Genomic DNA, 24017 nt, shown 5'->3' on the forward strand with positions numbered 1-24017 from the left:
AGGAATTGTTAAGTAGGGGGCTTCATTTTGAAGGAATTGTTTATCAGGGGGTTTCATTCTGAAGGAATTATTTAGTAAGGGACTTCACTATCCAAGGATTCGTTAATAAGGGACTTGTTATTGGCTTGACCCGGAAGGACTCCTTGAGAGATGTGTCACCTTAAATACTTTCTTTATAACATATAGTACAAAAAACAGCATTTAAATAATACAGAACACATGCATGTATGGTCACATCATCTTTTTTTTTAAAGAAGGGTGCATGTGGACATGTATGGTAACATCACCTTTTTTAAAAGCAAACTTCACATCATCTTTTCATATGACCATGTCTTCTTTTTTTGTAACAAATCAATATTAAATCCATACTTTTACCAAGATTCTTTTAAAACCATTTTTTATACATATAATAGATTGTGGCTCTAGAATAAGAGTAGGGTAATGCACGATTTGACCATTCTCTCTTATTCTATTTCATTTACTTTTTAGTTTTATATTTATTTTATTTTCAATAGAAACTCATACTTTGATGTGTTTTCTGAAACTTCAAACCTCAATGGTGATGTAAAACAATTCCTATAACCTATATGGTGTGCTAAAGTAGTGCAAACATGATGAAGAGAACAAACCGATTATTTTCATTAAGAATAAAGGTATCGTCGAGATCTCTGATGTCAACCGTAATATATCGGCAAGATTTTGTTGTTCTGCTGGACGGGATCCCACTAGAAGACTTGCTGTCATGAAATAAATGGGCTAGATTGTGAACGAAAGGGGGCTCCAAACTGAGTTGAAGTGGCGCACCTGGGGAGAATGAGCTCAAAACCCAGCCTCTTCGCTTCCCTATTTTTACTAAACTTATGTTGATCTAAATGTTATGTAGACACTTGAAGTTTTCTTCACACTCTTGCTCTTCAATGTTTGCTCTTAAAGCGTCTCTGTGAGTTCGTATGAACTCCGAGGCTATCTTGGGCCTTTCGGCCGTAATTTCTTCAACCTCCAAATCATCTTCATTTACAAACAAACTGGTCCAGCGGTGTTCTTTATATCTTCCCGGTATGGATGCGCTCTTATGAGCACTTTGGACTTAGTAACGCTGCTGGTTCCGATGGAACCGGGGGTGGTGGTTGCGGTGACATGTTGCCGGAGTGGTTGAAATTAGTAGAAGAAAATGAGTATGCGTCTTGTTGGCTGAAAGCAATCGTCATGTCCGATTTTTCAAGACTCGCCGGAGAATATTTCAAGATCCTTACCTTCACGGAATATTCCGAAGAGTCGGGAAAAAGATTCCGGCGACGGGAATAACGACGATATGGAGAGCTAGGTTGCTGTTTTTTTTACCGAAACAATGGATGGACAAACCAATACATTTTGCCGGTGAGATAACAGTGGTGGCAGCGGATTTGATCGACATTCTTCTAGAGGTTTAAATGAGATCCGTGATCAAGAGGTCCCACGGATGGCGCCAATGTTGAAATCTATTCCCACGAGGGGGTAAAGTTCCTAACAAGATAGAGAGAATGGTGATCAAATGTTATATTTGTAAGTATTAGTGGATATGTAATGTGTTTACATGATTCCTTCCTCCTCTTATATAGAGGGGAGGTATTACAAGTGGCTTTCCCTCTAAGATTACAAGAGGCTTTCCCTTCAAGATTACAAAAGGCTTTCCCTCCAAGATTACAAGTGTCTTTCCCTCCAAGTCCATTTCCCTCCAAGTCCCTTTCTAGAATGTCTTCCTTGTCGGGCCTTAAGTATTAGGCTCTTATTGTCTTGTTGAGTCAGAGCCTACTTATGAGGCCCGCCTCATGGGTAGGCTCTTCATGACACGTTATAGTCGTGTTGTCAAAAATGGTGTTGCTAACTCACCCCTTTGACGGGTCATCACAAATTGTATGCGGATTAGACAGTCCGTCTAATGTACAATGTTTACATGCATATATAGACCCTAATTCAACCGTCACAAATGGTTGGACTATCCGTCTAACCAGTATAATTTGCTTATTTCATTTTAGCTCTTAGACTTTAACTTTGGCATACATATTCTTTAGTTTCTCAACTTTTAGAGGTGTTATTTTTTTACATGAAAATTTTCAGGATGTTACATCAAATGTTTGATGTATCTAGAGAAATATGGTACAACATCAAACATTCAATAGTCGATGAGAAATGCAGCATCTTCTGGAAGTTCAAGTAGTAGTCTTGCTATGTTTATCTTGTATAGTGCTTCAATGAATGAAAATACTAAGTGATAACGGGGTAACACTTCAAGTAGCAAAGTTAGGAGGTATGGTGGGACGGACTTTTATCGGGTATGAGTGCGAAAGATTTTGGACAATTTGATATGTTTGCATGGTGGAAAGGTAAGGATTATCAATTTCCTATCCTATCCACAATGGCTCAAGATCTACTAACCATCTAAGCTTCTAAGGTTGCTTAAGAATATGTTTTTTGTGTTAGTGACAAAGTTATATCGCTACAAATAACAGGACTCACTCCTCCCGTGATAGAGATGTCCATTTGCTTAAAGAAAACACATACAACATATATTTTCACTCAAAGGCGAAATGGAATATGAATGTAAGTTATCCGAGGACGAGATAGACGGTGAGTTAATGACACCAATGACCGAAGATGAAGCGCATTAAATGAGTACCTACACAACGGGTGAAGATTAAATACATCACGATAATAACGAGAACCCTAGCCAACTAATAGAAAATTAAATTGTGACTTGTTAATTTTTTTTTCCCAATTTATTACAATTTATAATGTTATTTAAGTAAACAAAAAGTGAATTTGAGATATTTTTGTTTATTTTGTGTTTTTTATAATAAAAAAATTTAAACAATGCTGGTTTGGAAATACTAATTTAGACCCGACCAGGTTTTGGTTTGAATAGAACATGATTATATGGACTCTATGCCTGTTTAAAACCCGAATCGGTTCGGACCAAACATATTTTAACCCATCATTGACCAACCTGGACCAATGTGGGTCCATTTCAAGAGCTTCTATTAGAAGTGGAAATAAGTTTGGAACATACGAACTCTACTAGAAGGGAACTATTTATGTATAATTTTAAGAAAATAAAAAATAAAAAAAACTATTATACAATAACTAAACCCCGATAAGTTGTTTGGAACCTGAAATAAGTGGGACTATTATAAAAATCATTACATTTACAATAAATATGAATACTGGTAGGTTGTAAACATAGCTATAAGTTTTAATAAAACACCGTATATATATAACTGGTGATGGTGGTTAGAGATCTCAAATGTTTGTCGATATAAAAAGGAAACCAAAAAACAAACACCTAAAATGATAAATGCAGATATTTAAAGTCAACAGTCAAATGTACGGATATTATAAATTTGGTTAACAAGAATAAACCACAACCAAAATAAATTGAGGGTTAATATCCATGCAAAACATTACCCATTTTGAAATCCTTCCTAATCAAAATTTCAGTTTACCATTCCCATTCAATCTCTCTGTGTTTTTGTATGTGTTTATCATTTAATTCATAGATCACATATATATCATCCTCCTCGGTTCCATTTTGATGATCAAACAAGAGAAGATTATGTTATATGTATGCATTATAGATTTGTGAGCGTGTTATGATGAGATGTCGACCACTGAAGATGCAGACGCGGAAGAAGCAAGTTCATATAGCGAACGAAGGTTTTCAAAGGTGAAGCAGAGGCTAAAAGATCGATCAAGGGTATGAGTTTGTTTATCGTTAGGCGTTTTGTGGTCTATTGATTTATAATACACATTTTTGTTTTTGTTTTTGGGATAGAAAGTGGTACAAACAAAAGAAAAAACTAAGGAGATATTGTCCAAACAAGCTTTGTTGATCGCCAAACGTGCCGAAGAACATGAAAGCTTCATCACCAAGGTAGGTAACTATGTGAAAATACGCATATACATGCATATAACCGGCTATGTATAGAACATTTGGTTGGTCGGAGGGTTAGCAGGCCCTGCTAGTTCCGTCCATGATTATGATAAGGTTTTAAGGTTCTCATATGAATCGTGATTTTTATCCTATTACTATTAATATGCTAGAAAGATATATTATTTTAAGATTACTATTGTTTGAATACAACCTTTTTTTTTTCTGGATATTGTAGGTAACTCATTTTCTGGGTGTCTTCTCATACGGGGCATTTTGTTTTATCTTGGGTGCAAGTGAGTATATGATTTCTTGAATATATTTCCACTTGGCTTCTAGTTATACCTAGCTAATGTTAATTATCTTTCGTATGGATTGCCGATATCAATCAATCAGGGCCACAAGATGTTCGATACATATATATTTTGTTCTATATCACCTTCGTGCCACTTCGATGGATTTACTATCGATACAAGAAATGGCATTACTACCTTTTGGTATGCCCGTCTCCGTCACTCATTTTTGTTTTGAGTAAATTGCAAAGATCGTCCTTGTGCTTTGACAAAAATGCGTCTTCTGTTATTGTATCAGAAATTATGTGTATCGTCCTCACTTATTCAACGATATCCGTAACAAAAGTCATGATAACTTCCTAAACAGTATGGACGATATCCATAATTTATGAAACCTAGGGACGAAATGTGAAATTTCAACAAACCACATGGACAATCTTTGTAATTTACTCTTTTGTTTTTTCACTAATATATCATGCATATATGATATAAATAGATATTAGTCTGATCAATCCAAGAATGGTGAAAAGTGAGTAAACATTATGTTTTTGTTATGTCATGTAGGATTTCTGCTACTATGCCAATACCATCTTCTTGATCATGCTTTTGTTTTATCCCAGAAATCAAAAGCTTTTCATGGTTACCTTCTCATTTGCAGAGGCAAGTACATTTAGATTTTCCCATATACATATGTAGGCCACTTTATATAAGCAAACCAAATTTTAGGTAGAGAACCGCAAGAACCATGATTAATAAATAGTAAGCTGCATTTACAGGGACCACTAGCATGGGCGTTGATTGTTTGGCGATGTAGCTTGGTTTTTAGTTCTGTTGACAAAATTGTAAGCGTCCTGATACATCTTTTACCAGGTGAGTTAGGCGGATAAAAGCTGGCTCTTTCAATGATTCATCTCTCATACTTATGAATCATGATAAAATTTTAAGGGTTCATTCTTCTTGATGATGTTATGAAAAACAAAGATTCTAAGTTCTAACCTTATGAGGATGCTTCCTTTTGTTGTTATTTTTGGGTTATCTGCAGGCGTTGTCTTCTTTACGATTTGCTGGTGGGACCCAGCTTTCTTTGAAGCCATGGATCCAGAGGGAAGCCCAAGCGGATTATCATGGCGCCACACAGAAAAGAAATCATTTCTATGCACATGGTTGTTCACCGTTCCATTGATCGCTTATGTTCTTTGGCAAGTTCTATATTTCCTCATAGTAGATGTCCTTCGTCGACAACGCCTGTTAAAGGATCCTGAAGTCATGACCTCTTACAGGTTATCACACTTCTCTACTTAAGATTAGTTTTCATTTTCTTTATTGTATCTGATAAAACCATAATATATGTAGGGGACTATCAAAAAAGGCACAAAAGGCAAACAACATATGGTGGCGCTTAAGCGGGTATCTTGGAGATAATAACCGTTTGTTGATGTATATTCTGCTACAAGCTGTTTTCACAGTAGCAACAATGGCACTCACAGTACCAATATTCTTGTCATATGAACTACACCTTTTTTTCCAAATACTTAAAGTTTCTGCAGCCGTATGGAACGGAGGCCAGTTTTTGGTGGAAGTCATGCCGCGTCAAGTGGTTCTCAAGGAAAAGAGAAAACTAGAGGTGGCTCAGCCGCAACAAAATCAACACCAAGATTAAGGGAAAAAAAAGTTTTCTTTTTTCTTCAGCCTTTTGGATTGGTTCATAGTTTTCTTTCTTCCTATCTATTATGTTCTAAAGAGGATAGAACAGATAGAACATGTAAAGTTTTTCTAGGACTCGTGAACAGAACGAGAGTCCGTTTTAACTTCACATTATGCAAGTACTATTTTGATATGTATATAAACATATAAATTATTCTTGTTTGCTGGTATATTTGAGAAAATTTATAAGTCATTTCACTTGTATGCGGTTGATCGATCATGCTTAAAGTCTATACAATCTGCCGCCCGTAAACTTTTATGTAACTACAACTTACAATTTGAAGGTTTTGATAAGAAGAGTTTTATCTACAAAGTGTCAAATGTGCACCTAGAATATAAGAATTGCTGCTATGATCAATAACACAAGAGAAAATCCCATTGCCTGCAATCAAGATCACATTGTGTCAAGTATATAGCTTATTACACTCGCAGATGATACAAAAGGTGGACTTACAGCAATTGCAGAAGCAGCAAGACCCGCACGTTCCCTAGGGTCTCTTTGGTAATAGTTTCCAAAATAGAGAAATGTAGCATAGTACCACATCAATGGAAATGCAAACCCTACTAAAAACCTTTAAAAAACAAACAATGTTCATGAACATGCTCAATAAATGAAAGAAAAAATTTTAATACGTACGAAAACCATCCTACTCCACAGCCGAAGCAAGGAAGAGGTTTATCATAAATCCCTTGTTGAAACTCATCTGGTTCCGTTATAAGGGTATATCTGTCTTTCTCATAATCTTCATTGTTGGTGGTGTATCCTGCATTATCTGCACATGCTAGTTTCAGTCAATTAATATTTTCACTTTAGTGGTTTTGTATAGTAAAAGTTGTTTACTTACCTTTGAAATTTGAGAACGGTTTCACAAATTCAAAGACATGTCTTGAAACCTTTCCTTCTTCCATAGAAGCATCTGTATAACCGATAGTTCCCAATTATAATATCTTATAATACCATAAGTTTAGACAGATTTCCAGTAAAGTTAAGATTGATTACCCTTATCCATTTGCACTGATTCAAAACCGAGGTGGTCTTGAGTCACCTGCTGGCTGCTACCACTTCTTCGACCTGTTTTTTATGATCAACAAACAAACTGAACCAATATTTAATCCAATAATATAAACTTTAAACCCTACCTTGTGATGACTGTAAATAGATTGAACCAGAAATCTGAGAATGGAAGGAAGAAAACTTACGCTTCCATTGTCAGATTGCCCATTTTCTTAACTAAATATAATAACATTATCCTATTCAGATTGCCGTCTCAGGCCGGCCGTCTTTTTTTTTTTTTTTTTCGTTAACTTCTTTTTTCTGATGTGTAGAAAGACAACAGTCTCAATAAGCTTATTTGAGTCAAAACAAGTTGGCTACAAAATATATGTTTAAACAAAATTTAGAAAACTATAAACGTATTCATACGCTTAAAACTGAAGGTCGTTCATTCTATAATAAAACACAATTCATTAAATACAGATGTTTATTAATTAAGCTTATACCATTAGTGTTGTACATTGTATTTATAATCACTCGTAGCAGGTGCAAATCTTTGCTCCAAAAGGGTTACGATATTCAAACTCTTGGGCCGCCTCCTTGTCGCCCAACCCTGGGAGGCGTGACAAGAGCAGTCCAAACTCTTTGGTGATCTCTTTTACCTTATAGTGTGAGGCAAACAGTACAAACTAAAACACAACTTTAGATTTTCTTCTCAATTTTAGCACGAATTGCTAAACATGAACTAAACGACTTTAGCAACCATGTCAAACACTCAGATTTTAGCTCCAAAAGAAACCAATACGAGAATGTTTCTTATTCCAGAATCACTTATATAGTTCAAGTGAAAAGGAATAAAGAATGCAACAAAAGTATGCAAGACAAAAAGAAAACCATTTTGAGCTTCATATGATCTAAAGCCCATGAATAATGTGAGAAGCTAACTTTATTCCCCTCTTGCAATCACAGAAACACAGAATTTGAAAGTAATCATGCTCTAGTTCTAGTCTAAATAACATTTGTCTATTTTGGGAGGGGTCAATTGCCATGGCTCCTGCGTAGGCGGTGAGAGAGAGCCAGGCCCGGGAATCTATTGTAACTTTTCTGTACATTTTCATTAATACTGTCGTTCTTCCTTTTTATCCCTATTATCTTCTCTAAATCCAATCTATAGCATATCAAACCTTATCAGAATTCATGTCCAGAAGAAGATGTGAATAAAATTGAAAGCACAAAGCCAATAAGTAAAGGCTTTATTGTTACATGCCTTCGGTTTGAATTCTTCAAACTGCAGCCGAAATGGAGATTAATAAGAGAGAATAAACATGAAGAAAAAGATGATATTAAGAATGAACTGATTTTATTGAGAACATAATTTGTATGTACAAGGGGTATTGTCCCCTGATCTTTAAATGCTACAACCAAAAATCGGGTTTCCTATAATATAGTGGCCAGAACAAACTAAGTTATGCGTAGGTAGAAAACAAAAAGATTTTTACAAACCCTAATTCCCTATATTAAATACCACCAAAATCCATGCCATACAAAACCTTCAACACGTGTATCTTTCATCTGTAGCCGAATAACAGGCTGGCTGGCATTCTTTCTTGAGACCAGCGGTTATGTTTCTATCTTTCATTTGTAAGTCATGTATACTCAACATGTCTTCTGTACAACATCACATAATCAACTTTATTAGACCATCATGTTCAAATCTGATAGATCATCCATTGGAATCTCAAGTCCCATAAAATCATCATCTTGTAATATATCATCATCAATGTTCAACCATGAACCTATATCTTCGCCTTGATCACCGAGAACATCCATTTCAGGTATTTGCAGGTGTGAAAAGTCAAGTGGCTCCTCGGTCTCCAAATATTTATATGCATCTTCCCCTTTGACCGTATTATTATTATTGCTATTATTTTTCACATTTGGGACTGAAGAAAATGTTCTGTTTTGATCTGAAAATTTTCCAATCGGTCCATTGAGTGATGCGGATAACTGAGTTGTTTTCTGCTTTAACTTTGTTTTGTTCTTTCTTTCACCCTTAATGTTACCGGATGCAGGCCGCCCGACTTTCGGGCCTCCGTTTTTGGATAAACCGTTCACTTTACCCTCTCTGTCCCGCTCACTTCTCTTTCCTTTTGCACTATTTAAAATTGTGGCTCCAAAGCCTGAAGAAGTGCCAGCAACGACATCATCAAGATATAATTCTCTCTTTTTGACCCTGCCTGACCATATATTTTCATCTTTGCCATTAGTTTGCTCAGAGAAGTGGAATGCATCAGACGGATATATCTCTTGGCTGCTTAACGAAGGGCATAGCTGAGCACCTGCTTTATTTGTGAAAAACAGAACCATAATTATAGACGAACAAAACAATATGCGTTAAATTTCTGGATGATATGTAGTACCTGGCACCCGCTCTATGGATTTCCCGTTTATTTTACCCAATTCGTTATTGGTTGCGATATCTAATTGCGTGTCATTTAAGTCTGATGATCCAGAACGGAACATTTCCTTAAATATTGGTTCATTGAAGCAACTTTTGCCCGTTGATTCAAATTCGTGGCATCGATCCAGTGTTCTTCTAGCAAAACCCAAAGCAGCTTGCTTGGCTACTTTGCTACCGACGCTTTTAGGTGCATGAGGACCCCAACAACTCTGGTAAACATTTATTGACGATAAAAAATACATCAAAATCATGATTCCGGTAGTTTATACTTTATAGGAATGCTTGTGCAAAAACTGATTGAAAAGATGACAAAAGAAAAAAAAATTAATAACCATTACCATGTACTTTTGATAAGCCACTGCAGTGAGCTTGTCAATACAAAGTTGTTCGAATTCCCTACAAACACACAATTGGTCATATTAGAAAGGCAGTAATAAAAATCACTTGGTTCGATTTAAGAAAAAGAAAAAGAATCCCTACTTCTCTTGCAGATCTCTTGCTTCATTAGTGGACTCCAAAAGGCTATCAAGCAGGTATTTCTTCCTGGAAACCTGTTAACCAATTAGATCATGAGATAAGGCTGTTTTTTATATATGATACTCAAAATTTTCAATAAAACATGAAAGAATCTACAGAACGGAAACAAAGAAAACAGTACAATCCTTGATTGCAAAATTGTGAATTATGTATTAAAACTCTAATCAAACAAACAATTAAAAAAGTAGGTAAAAGTTCCAAATTTTGAGGTGTAAGATATTGCTACCTGTTTATGAAGTTTTTCTTCAAGTCGACAAATTTCTCCACTGATGCCTTCACTCCCATTGTTTGGTAAATCAGGCTGGACAAAAAGAAGTGTTTGCATGTTAACTAACTTTATTAACTTATCAATCTTATAGCAGTGATTGAAACAAAATGTTCATTGAAGTAAGAATTAAGTAAACATAAAGTGAGCAAAAGATAGAACCTACCACAAGTTCTGGAAAGAGTCCAATACTCTGGATCTCTATAAGAAGTCTTTCGTTTAATGACATGTTAGCATACTGATGACCCGAGAAGGTGATGCCAGATGTCATTGCTGGATCTGAAAGTGGACCATTATACAAATGATCAAAACCAATAGCCTTTGTCGAATCTGACATGGACATAATATGATCTGGCGCACTGTGGATGGACTCTTTACTAGATCTCAGTGTATAACTTTTCTTGTGACCACTAAAATTACCACGCCCACCAAGTTCATAGCTCTGCAATGACCTTTGATTGAAGGCATTTGATTCAACATCTGTGTCAAACTCAAATGCAGATCCATAAGCATTAAAGCTGTGGCCATTATTCCCACTAAGTGAAAGCTCATCGTTTCCTTCTTCTGAAATTAGGGCAGCAAGTAGTCTCTGACAAAGGGGGATTTCCCCAGGGCCCGTGGTTTCTGATGCAAAACGTCCGGGACTTGGTTCAATACTTCTGATTTCTGCACCATTAATTAGTGCGCCGGTACTTTTAATGTCTTGATAAATTATCTTTTTTGTGTTAATATTGGACTGAGTGCTACCCTGTATCTGAATAGAATAAAAAAAATTAAGTTCACAATTTACAACATATATCTTATACAACCCTAGAAAGAACCATCACCTGTTGCTTTAAATAAGACATGTCCAAATCAGATACGAAACCAAAAAGTGGCTCCATATGCCTCCAAAATGGACTCGACAAAACATGATCTGCAATCTCCAAATCCAAAAATTAGAATTATCAAATAATATTGTTCATCAAATATATTAACAGATGGTGATATAGAACAGTACTAGGATTAATAACCGCTTTAGCTGCAGCCACAAGCTCTTCATGTCCATCATCAGAACCAACTAACAGATATAAGAAAAAACAAAGTTCAGAAATCTGTGAACAATATAAAAAATCTCCACGTAAAAATCATCATTTCATATACCGGGAAAGTCTGCTACAGCATTGAACGTGATATTCTTTTGACGAGTATAAGCTTTGCGGTCAGAAAGTTTCCTAGTGGGAGGCCTACCTGATTTGCTGTTGAATATCAAGACCAGACACATAAACAACATATAAGAGTACAGGTACTAAAAAATAATCTTTTTTGTCACGGAAAAAAGAATCTAGAACCTTTCAGACTTATCAAAACCCTGTCTGGCAGTCCTGAGCTGTTTCATGGTCCCCACATGGCGAATCTTCTCTACTGGCGGCATAACACCACGTGACGAACCAAAACCCCGTCCGGTTCTGTTTTGTCTACGAATTCCATCACCAACTTCTTCACCATTCACCATCTTATTCTTTCTTACTGGAGGAACTAAATTTGAGAACTTTTGAACATTTTGTTCACCTTTCTCTTCTACTTCATAATACTTCTTCCCTTTATCTCTAGATCTAAATTCAGCAGCCCCAGACTCCTCACTTTCAGACGGTGTAGATGATGCAAAATGATCTCCTTTTGATTTGAATAGCTGAGGAGAATTAGCAGGAATTCGTTTAGAAAACCCGGGCCCAATTTCACTACCAGTAACATCACTGGCATTATCCAAAGCAGTGGCTTCCTCACTATTAGATATAATAGGGACAAGATTTGTTCTCCTTGCTGTACGAGATATCTTTTGGGGTCTACGGTCAGCCCACTGTGCTACTGGTGGAGATGAAGACCGTGTTGCTGGTGTGCGTTTACGGTTATTGGACCCAAACTGACCAGGGTTCTTGTTTGTACCAGGAACCATTTCCCAATCACGGGAAGCAGTGGCCCGCTGAGCAGCTGGTGATGATTTAGGAACAACATTTGACCCTGATCTTGGACCTCGAGCTGGCCCGTGCAGTTTTGTGCTAGAGGTAGGACTACCAGAGATAAACTCTTCTCGGAAACTGGACCTGGTAACAAATCAAATAATAATCAAGTATAATACAAAAGACAAAAGAAAACATGTCAATATGTTGTCATACTTGTTAACTGATCTGATATTTGTTCTTTCCTTTTCAGAACTTGTACTTCTATCTCTTTTATCATAAAGAGATGTATCATGTTCAGGCCTTGGAATGGAAGACCGTATGCCTACACTTGCCTGCTGAGCTGGACTGTCAGCTTTTACACCCCCAATTATTCCATTAGCAGCTCCAGGCCTACATCAAAATTGACGGCCATAAGCACGAAGACTTAACACAATTGATGTAGGACTTTTAGGTATGAGAATTGATACCTCATATGAGAATCATTTAATCGTGACATGGAATCAGAAAGATTCCTTCCATGGATTCCATTGATAGCTTTTGTTGACTTTGAGCTTGGACTATGTGCAGTATTGGCTTTTATTGCAGTACGTTTCTTCTTCATTTTTGCTTTTTCCCAACCATTGGCTACAATGTGCAATGAACGATCCTCGCCCTGAAGACTATAACTGCTTGGAAGTCTTAAAATTTCATTATCCCTATCTACGTTCCCCGATGATCTAGCAGGAGTGTTTGGGCGTACCTCCGCCTATATTAGTAAACATTCCAAATGAGATTCGCATCAAAACAAAATAAAAATGGCAAACTATCAACATTATACAAACTTACGAACCTTTTGATCAACCATTGAAGTTCTGGTTCGTTTGTTAGGAATGATATTTTTACCCCTTTCTTCGACCTTCTGCTGCTCAAAGTCAAATGCATTTGTGAGGGAATGACTTTGGGTGCCCATCTTACCGACACCTGCCATCATTGGTGCACGATTCAAGAGTAAACCACTAGACCGATCACCAGGTAAAGCATCTGGTCTTGTTCTCTTCCTTGAAGGAATGCTTGGAAAACACTTGTTAATCACCGACAAAGTCTCACTGAAAACCTTCACTCGTTCCCTATTTACATAATAAAAATTATTACAAAATATATAAATCTCTGATCCTATAAAGATAGATTACAATACTATACCTGGCTTTAATGGTGGATTCCCGCAAAATAGCCTTTAACCGTTTAAGATCTTCAGGTGATGAATTAGGCAGTTTGCCCTTAAACGAACCAGATGGTGACTCATCTGGCGAACCAAGTACAGCACTTGCAAGTCGTTTAAAATCCCCATGTTGATTAAACTTATGTTCAGTGGCCATTGTCTTCGGGTCAAACCGCAAGCATTGAAAAAAATTGGTTACATCTACTTGTGAGACAGATGAAGTGCTTCTTGACATGCTAGGAAGAGATGATAATATTGGATTTTCCATGTTTTCACGAAAACTAGATGATCTGTCCAGTGAAGCAGCTGAGTAGGACCCTCGCTGTGCTGTATTGTACAATGGCCTGTCCGGACTAACAGATGACATGTCAAATTTACCAGACGACGCCATTGCGTCAGTTTATTAACAGTCTCTGTGTTGCAAGATTTGTAAACGCAGATGTGCATGACAATACTGTCGTGTCACTGCACATGGAAGTGACACCCGACTTTCCCAATGACAAAAGAAGAATAAAACCTAACAATTCAAGAATTGGTACACGCCTCAGAGTCGCATCGATAATTCAAATCAAATAGAAAATGCATTAAATGAAATTGCTTTAAAGTAACTCACTTTACAATCAGGTTCTTGCAAGTCGCATAGAATGCACAAAAGTTTCTAAAACATTCTGAAAATCTTTAAATACTGAATAGCCTGAATATACTCATCAGTATGTCAAATGTATGCTCATTTAAAAACATGGTTTCATAATCAAGTGCATAGCATTCATAAAACTGACTGTATATCAAACGCACAGCACAAATACCTACAGCATTTTAATCAATGGTAAAAAAAAAGAATCAGGTAACCTTAGATGATACATACACATTTCTCTCCAAGTTAACTTGCAGATTAAATAAAAGGCTGATCATTATCAAACTTAATTAATGGCAATCCAAAAACATAATAACTTGATACTTCCTGTAACTATCAGTATGTCAGGCATATGCTCATTCAAACATAGATTCACAATCGCGCGCATAATAGTTATAAAACTGACTGTATATCAAATGCACTGCACAAATACCTACACTAGCAGGTGATCTTAGATAATACCTACGCATTTCTCTCCAAGTTAACTTCCAGATTAAACGACAGGCTGAGCACAATCGAACTTAATTAATGCCAATCCAAACTTTATATCAATAGTTTGATACTTCCTGTAACTATCATCTTAACTGTGTGAACTGATGAATACATTTCCGGTAAATACTCCTCAAACTAACTAATAATAACATAATTGAATGCAAACAAAAAGAAGCTAGTCAGTACAACACAAACTAGTGATCTCAAATATAAACACATGCACAGCAATTCGACAGTTGTGTAAACCTAATCAGCAATAATTGAAACCCTAGAGACGCAATAAATCAGCTTAAGCGATCAATTAAGCAGAATCTTAACATAACACAATCTAATTCTGTAAAACCAAATTTAATTAAACAAAAACAGATCGAATTCGCAAAAACCTTCAGCTGTAACTCCAAATCGCGTGTAAAATTGGTGAACTGGGGAGCTGATCGAGTATTGAGAAACAAACGGTTAGGTTAAATTTGCAAATTTACCTTCTGTAATAATAATAATAATGATGATAATTAATAATAAGATGTGTTGGGGGGTAATAATAACATTGAAGGTTCATCCGAAGCCATGGCAGCGCCTCCTCCCACAGTGTTATGATCGGAGATGCGTTGGTTAAGCGGCAAATTACTGTTTTGCCCATGGTTTATTACGAGTGATGGGTTGCAACATGGGTTTAAAGGATGGATGTTATTGGAATAACAAAGATTCAAGTCGGCTTCAACAGCTCAACGCAAGCCTCCTGTCTTTTTTTTTCTTTCTTTTTTCTTTTCTTTTTTAAGTCTTCAAATATTATTACACTATATTTAAGTTTTTGTTTTTTATTTGTTTTGCTATTTTATATTTTGTAGTGATTTGTTTTATTTTTTTTAGCGTAGTTTTGATTAGATTTAATACGTAATATTAGTTTGTTATGTTTATTATATGTTTTAACATTTTGGCTCTTTCAATTGAGATGTGTAGTTTTTTAGACTTTTAACGAACGAAAACGAACATGTTGACTTTTTTGAACGAACAAACGTGAACTCAGATATTTGTTTTATTAAAAAGGGGTTGTTGATGTAGATAACGATGGTGGTTGATGCATGAGAGAGGAGGTTGACGATGGTGGTGGTAATCGAAAATTAACTGGTGATGGAGATGATACAACGGTGATGGAGAATATGTAGATGAAGGAAATTAAATCAGGGTTTGATGATGAAAATGTTTCACGAATAAATGAGATGCTATAACTTGTTTAAGGGTTATCCTGGTTTGGTGAGACCCATTACTGGCGAACATTATTGTTTGATTATGAAATGGTTTCACAAATAAATAAGATGCTATAACTCATTTAAGGACCATTCGGGTTTGATGAGACCCATGTCCACGAATTCGGATAAAACGCATGAGAAACCTCAAATCACAACTCAAACAATTTGGCAGTTTGAGATGAGTGAGGAACAACCAGAGAGTGGCACATAGGATTTTTTTGATAGATAGATAGATAATTGCAATATAATGGAAAATATTATTATATACTCAGAAAAATATTTTAACATCTTTCGGTTAATAGACATACATGTAGCTTATACATTTTTTTTAACAGCAAAGGCCCAAACATCCATGATAACACTTTTACCTGAAGAACAAGCGTGATAATCCGTTCCACCAAAGCGAGGAGAAAACCCACAACTTGAAAACTCCATGGCATAACTCGAAACAAAATGCTCCAGACGAGACTCGAATTCATGACCTTTTTATAAGAAAAGTAATGAGGTTAACTAGTTGTTCTTTGGTTTTGTGGCTTATACACATATCCAGCAATTACAATAGTACCAGCACGCAAAATATGAGACTATTGAGTTCAAGTGGATAACTAGAGTCATAAACACTAGGTACCGTGAGTCAAACTAATAACTAGCTTTTTAGCGTATTTATACTATAATACATGAGAAAATATAGTAAATTAAGACATTTGATTTTAAGAGTTTTATAAATATTAATTCTGTAATGTATAAAGTATATGTGTAAAAATGAGTAAATTTGTATTTAAACACAATTTACTCAATTTACAAGGTAGTCCCTTCATCTTTAACTATATTATTTTTTAAGTTCAATTTTAAACCAACTTTTCATCCACGATTTTTAAACAACCATAACATTTTTAAACTTTAGTTTTGTAAAAAAGTTATACCATCAAAACGAGCGTTGTATTCTCTTTAATCTGAGTATAATCTTGTTATAATTTTTTCAGTTTAAAAAATTGATATGTTACGTACGGTGTTCAATGTTGGGTTAGAAGGTTTTAAGTTAAACATGTGAACATTTTTTTCGTCCAAAACCAAAATCGAACCATTAAAAATTGAAACCGAAACATTACAAACAATTCCGGTTTGGCTTCAACCCAAACTCGTTTCTGCACCTTTATTTCTAATTGGAAGAAAAAGATAATGAATGCGATACAAAATTTTTGAAAGAATACAATCATTTATGAAAAATAGTTTTTTTTTTGTGTGTTAATAAGAGCCCTTACCAATTAAGAGGTAGCATCTGAATCGATAAGTATATTTTCAAAACTTCCCAATTAAAAGATCCATAAAACATTAAAATATGTGTTTTAATGTAAACGAACCGGACATTCGATGAACTCTCTGTGAACTGTTTGGCGGGAAATTCTTTTATGTTCGCTTATTTAATAAACGAACGGACATGAACATATGTTTCGTTTGTTCATTTATGTTCGTTTATTTATGCCCGTTTATATATGTCCATTTACATATTAATAGAAAATAATTAAAAATTATCTTGAAAAGTCATTTAGTTAACAATTTTATATTCGTTCATTTGAGTGTGTTCATTTACATTTGTTCATATATGTTTGTTTATCTTTGTTCAGTCACGCTTGTAAAATGCTCGTTTATAACTTGAACAAACAAACATAAACGAACACGAACATATTCATTTTTAAATAAACAAACACAAACACAAACACAAACACAAACACAAACACAAACACAAACACAAACACAAAATATGCGTACGATTAAGTGTTGGTGTTAGTTCAATTTGTTTAGATGTCTAGTTTCAAGTGAACCAAACACAATGTATGGTATAAGGGCAAAATGGTCAGAGAAGAAGAAAATAGGAAAAGTAGGGCAAGTGAGTCGGATGTAGATTCATTATTATACGTACATACATACATACATACATCAGGACGCCACTTTGTTATCGTCTGTCTGGTTAAAACAAACAAACAAACAAACTAACAAACAAACTCACACTTCTCTTCTTCTTCTTCTTCTTCCTCAACTCCGCGGCGTCGAGGAGTTTGGGAAAACAAACAAACAAAACCCTAATCAAACACCTCCTCTTCTTCAATCGCTTTCTTCAGGTATCACAGCACTTGATTCTATTTCTCAATTCTCTTTTCTCTTCTTTTATTATGCTTTTGCATTCACCAGTTCACTTTTCACCTTCCTATATGCTATTATGTTATGAGAATGCATGCATACTGAACACTCTAAGCCTGCTTCTGCTTTAGATCGGAAAATACATTCATGATTTTAGGGGCAAATTAAGGGTTTTGACTGCCTTAGGGATGCTTTCGACTTGTGCATTTGTTGGAATTATAACGGCTGCAAATGCTATTCATTTATTCATATTTTGTGTATCTTTACATTTACATGTTTTGGGATAGGAGTTAAAGTTTTAAAGGAGTTTAAATCATCTGAAAGAAACAGTATTTGAATCGCCACAAGGTTTTAATTTTTTACTTGAATTCAGCTTTTGTCGTGCATGTATACATGTGTATGCGTATGCATTTTTTAATTTTCTATATCATATGAATAGTTTTCAGTAAGTCTAAACGCAAAGGATTCTGTGTACCAAAATCAACAATATTTACTGATAAGCCGATAATGAATGTCGTTGCTTTAAGTTGAAATTGAATCATGTCCAAGAAAAAAGTATGTTCAATCACTTAAAGTAATTGTTGTCGTTATTTGTAGTCATGGCGGGCGTAGCATCAGAAGGATCGCAATTTGACACTCGACATTTTGACTCTAAAATGAATGATTTGTAAGATCCCAATATTTGATCTTCTTTTAATATTAGTAATTGCTTATTATTCATGAGAATCATTTTGTTCATGCTTAGATTGTAGTGATTATGTATTTCCTTCTTTCACCAATGTTGCAGGCTTTCTGCTGATGGGCAGGATTTCTTCACATCTTATGATGAGGTTTATGATAGCTTTGATGCTATGGGTCTACAAGAGAATCTTCTGAGAGGAATATACGCATATGGTAAGTCTAATAAATACTAAATATTAAAAGTTAATCATGGTGTATTGTTTCAACTTACAGTTTGGTTTTGATGCAGGTTTCGAGAAACCGTCAGCGATTCAGCAAAGGGGAATTGTACCATTCACCAATGGGCTTGATGTAATTCAACAAGCACAATCCGGGACTGGAAAAACCGCCACTTTTTGCTCAGGCATTCTCCAACAACTTGATTACAATGTAGTCGAGTGCCAGGCTTTGGTTTTAGCACCAACTCGTGAACTTGCACAACAAATTGAGAAAGTCATGCGGGCCCTTGGTGACTATCTTGGTGTTAAGGTCCATGCTTGTGTTGGCGGGACCAGTGTTCGTGAGGACCAACGCATCCTCTCAGCCGGGGTCCACGCTGTTGTCGGTACACCTGGGCGTGTTTTTGACATGTTGCGCCGACAGTCCCTTCGTTCTGATTACATCAAAATGTTTGTTCTTGATGAGGCTGATGAAATGCTTTCAAGAGGTTTTAAAGATCAGGTATATAATTAATTTACTTTTACTTCAAATTGGAGATTTTAGTATTGTTATTATTATTAACTATTATTGTTTTTTTTGTTTCAGATCTATGATATCTTTCAGTTGTTGCCATCTAAGGTTCAAGTTGGAGTGTTTTCTGCAACTATGCCACCAGAAGCTTTGGAAATTACTAGAAAGTTCATGAACAAACCGGTTAGGATTCTCGTGAAGCGTGATGAACTCACGTTAGAAGGTATCAAACAATTCTATGTTAACGTGGAGAAAGAAGACTGGAAGCTTGAAACACTTTGTGACCTTTACGAGACACTAGCAATCACACAAAGTGTTATCTTTGTCAACACACGAAGGAAGGTTGACTGGTTGACCGACAAGATGAGAAGCCGGGACCACACGGTTTCAGCCACACACGGTGATATGGACCAGAACACACGCGACATCATCATGCGTGAGTTTAGGTCTGGCTCTTCTCGTGTTCTCATCACCACTGATTTGCTGGCACGGGGTATTGATGTTCAACAAGTGTCACTTGTGATAAACTATGATCTTCCAACCCAACCGGAAAACTACCTTCACCGTATTGGGCGTAGTGGACGGTTTGGAAGAAAAGGTGTGGCTATCAACTTTGTGACAAATGATGATGAGAAGATGCTTGGTGACATCCAGAAATTCTACAATGTTGTCGTCGAGGAGTTGCCATCCAATGTTGCTGATCTGATCTAGGTTATTATTGTCTTCAATTTAATGATTGTTTTTTGTTTTAAGTTATTGAGAGTGGTAGTAGGATTTGAAACCATGTTTGTACCCTTGAGCTTTAATTTCCTGGGACCGTATGGATTAGTTTATTTTCAGTTTAATCTTTCAGCATCTTTGCAATTTTGATCCAATTTTTAATGTGTTTACTATAAGTGCCATCTTATTTTGCAGACTAAAATTCATTTATTTTTGTAGCATTCTATATTTCTGTTGTTTAAAAACAGTTCCTTTCAGAATATTTTTCTATAAAGCGTCACTTTTTATATAAAGTATTATAACAAGCCATTCATTTTTGTAAGCTTTTGTTAACAGTTACCAAGTATTGGCCGTATAGAATATGATGAATATCTACTTATTCTTAATATCATATTCTTTTTTTCTTGAACTTGAGGGTGACAGATGTTCCTCAACAAGTCAACAGCCGCCACTATTTACCAAAATTGTTTACCAACCATTTTTTATTTAACTTTTAACTGCTGGGGATTGAAGTATTGACATCCTATTTGACACCCTAACAACTATCATCCCACCAAAGTGGAAATGGCCTTAAAAAGCGTTCTAGTTACCATTGAAAACAAATCTCCAAGATCAGAGTTAGCATGTATTCAAACCCCAACAAATACTAAACCCAATGTACAGCTACAATGAAAATCCTAATTACTGCTAGAAATACAAGTTCTAACCTAACATAAAGTTAAACTAAAGCTAAACCAACAATGGGATGTCGTAAAATGTAGCTTGCGTTCGACAACTAGCATAGAGGTCTCTTTTTATAAGTTCAGACGATTGTGACACGCAAATACAAATTGTATCAAATTTGAGTTCTAAAAGTAGAACTTTGACCTTTCAAATTAATTGTTAAGAAAACTAAGACTCATTGTGACGTGTGCAGGAATGGCTCAGAAAGTGGATCCATGGATAAAGGCTGTGGTTTGACTATCCTAACATTTACATCATACATATATTTGTAGAAAATGATCAAGAATATTTATTCTGAATTAGTTCAAGCCTCAGTAATGGAGATTAAGTATTTCATTCTTTTGATCTTATTTGTTCTATCTCATAGCCTGCAGCCTGTTTCATCACAAGATGAAGGAAACAGTTCACACCCCATTTGTCCCGCCTCTTTTTCGTGTTCAAACCTTGGCTATCTGAGCTTCCCATTCTACACTTCCAGTAATTCAGCATGTGGATTGTGTGAGGTTGATTGTAGCCAGCCAGTTGCAAAGATTCGGCTGAAACAAGACTACCCGTCGTATGATCTTGTGCAGGTCATGTCGGGCAGTAGTGATTTATTTCTTGTTCAAGACAACTATTATGCAAACCAAATAAATAGCAATAGTTGCGATTCATTGGTGTACATATTTCCTCCTAATTCATCCTCTATTTCTTATAGCATCTCACCCGCTTTTCCTGTGTTAAGATGTTCAAAGAGTCCAAGACTCCATGAACAAGTCGACGGGTATTTTAGACCAGCAGGTGACTATTATGTGTTTGATAGTTGTGATGATTATGACTATTATTACACATATTCAAATAGCTATATTTCATCCAACACTGATCTACCGCCCCCCTGCTCGGTAATTATTTTGCCAGTAAAGTCTCTGTCCACGTTCCCAAAAGAAACAAATTTCACCGAACTGTTTAAACTGTTGACTTCTGAGCTTGAGCTTGTAGTGCAAGTATCTGACAGGTGTCAGGAATGTCACAGGAGTGGAAGCCGGTGTTCGACTAAATCAAGCGATAACCAAGAGTTTTGGTGTGAAAACAATAGTGGCAACACGAAGAAAGGTAATTAAAAACTCTTATTTGTTCCTGGTATATGCCAAATATATATAAGACTCGTCCTCTTCTCAACGACCCTACTTTGTTGAGTGAGATATTACTGAATACGTGTCTATTTAGCTGACGATAATTTCATTTGCAGAAAAGCCAAGAAACATCGTGATAAAATCTGCACTAGGTAAAGTCGCCTTCATGGCTATGTTAATCTAGAATTCTTGTGGACAAGTTCCCTGATTTCAATAATTGTCGCTTGCAGCAACCTTGGCCGCAGGTTCTGTAATTGTACTGATCTTAATAGCTATTTGCTCTAGAATCAATATCTTCTCAAGGCATGATGCTGAAAACTATTCCAACATAGAAGCCATCATCAAGAATCATGAATCTCTAGCTCCAAAACGCTACTCTTACTCAAACGTGAAAAAATGACCAACTCCTTCAAATTAAAAATAGGCGAAGGAGGCTATGGTTCGGTATACCGAGGAAAGTTACAAAATGGCAACGAAGTCGCAGTCAAAGTTTTAAACGAGTTAAAAGGTAGCGGACAAGATCTGGTCAATGAGCTTGCAAGCATTAGCAAGACTTGTCATGTTAACATAGTAAGTCTACTAGGCTTCTGTTTTGAGGGTCGTCACAGAGCTTTGATCTATGAGTATATGCCTAACGGATCACTCGAGAAATTTATTCATGATCCAAGTTCAGCAACAAGTACCCAACTAGAATGGAAGAAGCTGTACGATATTACAGTTGGCATTGCTAGAGGACTAGAGTACTTGCATTGCGGCTGTAATACTAGAATTTTGCATTTTGACATTAAGCCGCATAATATTCTGTTAGACAAAGATTTGTGTCCTAAAATATCCGATTTTGGGCTCGCGAAGCTATGCACAGAAAAAAGAAGTGTTGTGTCTATGTCGGGTATGTGAGGGACACCTGGTTATATTGCACCAGAAGTATTTTCTAGGAACTTCGGAGTTGTGTCACACAAATCAGACGTGTACAGCTACGGGATGATGGTGTTAGAAATGGTGGGCGGGCGGAGAAATGTGGTGGTTGAAGATGATGGGACTAGTAACATGTACTTTTTTGATTTCGTGTATAGACAAGTTATGGCTAGCAAAGATCTTGGACTAAGTGGCGTTTTAGACGCGCGCGATAAAGAAGTAGCGAAGAAGATGGTGTTGGTAAGCTTATGGTGCATGCAAAGTGATCCTGCAAGCAGACCATCAATGAGTAAGGTGTTGGATATGTTAGAAGGGGATTTGAAGTCTATACAAATTCCTCCTAAACCGTTCTTATATTCCACTCCAAGGTCACTTGATTCCCATCAATGATATGCATACAGTTTTATGGTTTCAATTTTGTTTAGGAAAAGTAAATGTAACCAGTTTTTTGTTTGTAAATGTAATGGAAGATTTCATTATTTTGTGGAAACTATGAAGCCGTGCAAAGCAGCGAGCAAATTTGAATAGTTAAACTTTAAAACTTATTGCAATCGCATAAAAAATTTAAAGCTGTAAACTTATTGTAGCTGCATAAGGCTATGGTGAACAGTCAAAAGGGGTAGATCTTGCAGTTTTCTATTTCATTACGAGTTCAAAACGCTGTCAATTGCTAACACGACACATGTTTTAACAGGTTTTATGTCTTAAATAGATCGACCTGTTTACATTCGTGTCCTAACATGTTAAAGACTTGTTAACCTGTTAGTAACCTGCTTAGATTTTTAATTTAAAAAAATTAATATACATTCCTAACATCCTAAACATAAAGTCATACTTACATACATCGTTTCACTCTTACCCGTCAGAACCCGATATTATTTTTTTATTTTAGTGGATCTTATTATTTGCTTCTATGGTTTTTTCTTTCAAGTATGTTGCGAAATTGTGGTTTTTAGTTTCAAATATATTATGGATTATGTATTATTTAAGACGGTTATGCTCGTTTTGAAAATTTTTATTTCATTACACATGTATTATTCATTGTGTCTTTAAACAAGTCCCTTAACAGGCTTAACAAGTTCACCTGTTACTAAACAGGTTCGTGTTTGGAAAAAAAAACGGCACGATTGGTGTTCGTGTTTAGTACCACATATCATCGTGTTTTATTGTACCATGTCTGACATGTTTTGACAGTCCTACTCAAAACTTAAGTAGAATGGGATATATGAATTTGACATTTTGTTTAACAACAAAGTTACTTTACATGACTTAAAAAAATGAGATATAGACGGGTTAAACTAGTATGGCCATATTTCACTAATCACT

The 24017-nt window shown here is 35.9% G+C and overlaps 4 protein-coding genes and 1 pseudogene across 4 annotated transcripts; 3 read left to right on the forward strand and 2 right to left on the reverse strand.

Annotated features, from left to right (window-relative positions):
* Nucleotides 1–4738: 4738 nt before the first annotated feature.
* Nucleotides 4739–5862, forward strand: LOC143549850 (glycerophosphocholine acyltransferase 1-like). Its single transcript, XM_077040640.1, has 2 exons — nt 4739–5477; nt 5551–5862. Exons 1-2 carry the CDS (start codon nt 5197–5199, stop codon nt 5855–5857), a joined length of 588 nt encoding a protein of 195 aa, XP_076896755.1. The 5' UTR covers nt 4739–5196; the 3' UTR covers nt 5858–5862.
* Nucleotides 5325–6960, reverse strand: LOC143549851 (uncharacterized). The gene is made up of 6 exons (XM_077040641.1): nt 6902–6960; nt 6747–6818; nt 6539–6674; nt 6356–6473; nt 6230–6283; nt 5325–5442 (listed from the first exon to the last, which is right to left on the reverse strand). Exons 1-5 carry the CDS (start codon nt 6909–6911, stop codon nt 6230–6232), a joined length of 390 nt encoding a protein of 129 aa, XP_076896756.1. The 5' UTR covers nt 6912–6960; the 3' UTR covers nt 5325–5442.
* A 1239-nt stretch (nt 6961–8199) lies between these two features.
* LOC143549876 (uncharacterized) lies at nt 8200–12096 on the reverse strand. The gene is made up of 10 exons (XM_077040659.1): nt 11490–12096; nt 11302–11396; nt 11159–11218; nt 10986–11074; nt 10325–10912; nt 10120–10194; nt 9837–9907; nt 9695–9752; nt 9316–9565; nt 8200–9234 (listed from the first exon to the last, which is right to left on the reverse strand). Exons 1-10 carry the CDS (start codon nt 12092–12094, stop codon nt 8591–8593), a joined length of 2535 nt encoding a protein of 844 aa, XP_076896774.1. The 5' UTR covers nt 12095–12096; the 3' UTR covers nt 8200–8590.
* A 6308-nt stretch (nt 12097–18404) lies between these two features.
* Nucleotides 18405–20096, forward strand: LOC143549877 (eukaryotic initiation factor 4A-8-like). The gene is made up of 4 exons (XM_077040660.1): nt 18405–18478; nt 18599–18705; nt 18782–19212; nt 19297–20096. The coding sequence occupies exons 1-4, from the start codon at nt 18411–18413 to the stop codon at nt 19930–19932; spliced, it is 1242 nt and encodes a 413-aa protein (XP_076896775.1). The 5' UTR covers nt 18405–18410; the 3' UTR covers nt 19933–20096.
* An 885-nt stretch (nt 20097–20981) lies between these two features.
* LOC143549857 (rust resistance kinase Lr10-like) lies at nt 20982–23081 on the forward strand (annotated as a pseudogene).
* The last annotated feature ends 936 nt before the right edge of the window (nt 23082–24017 follow it).

Source organism: Bidens hawaiensis, unplaced genomic scaffold (assembly GCF_021521415.1).
Source record: "Bidens hawaiensis isolate Kalapana, Puna unplaced genomic scaffold, B.hawaiensis_p1.1 tig00015852_1, whole genome shotgun sequence".
Taxonomy (NCBI): Eukaryota; Viridiplantae; Streptophyta; class Magnoliopsida; order Asterales; family Asteraceae; genus Bidens; species Bidens hawaiensis.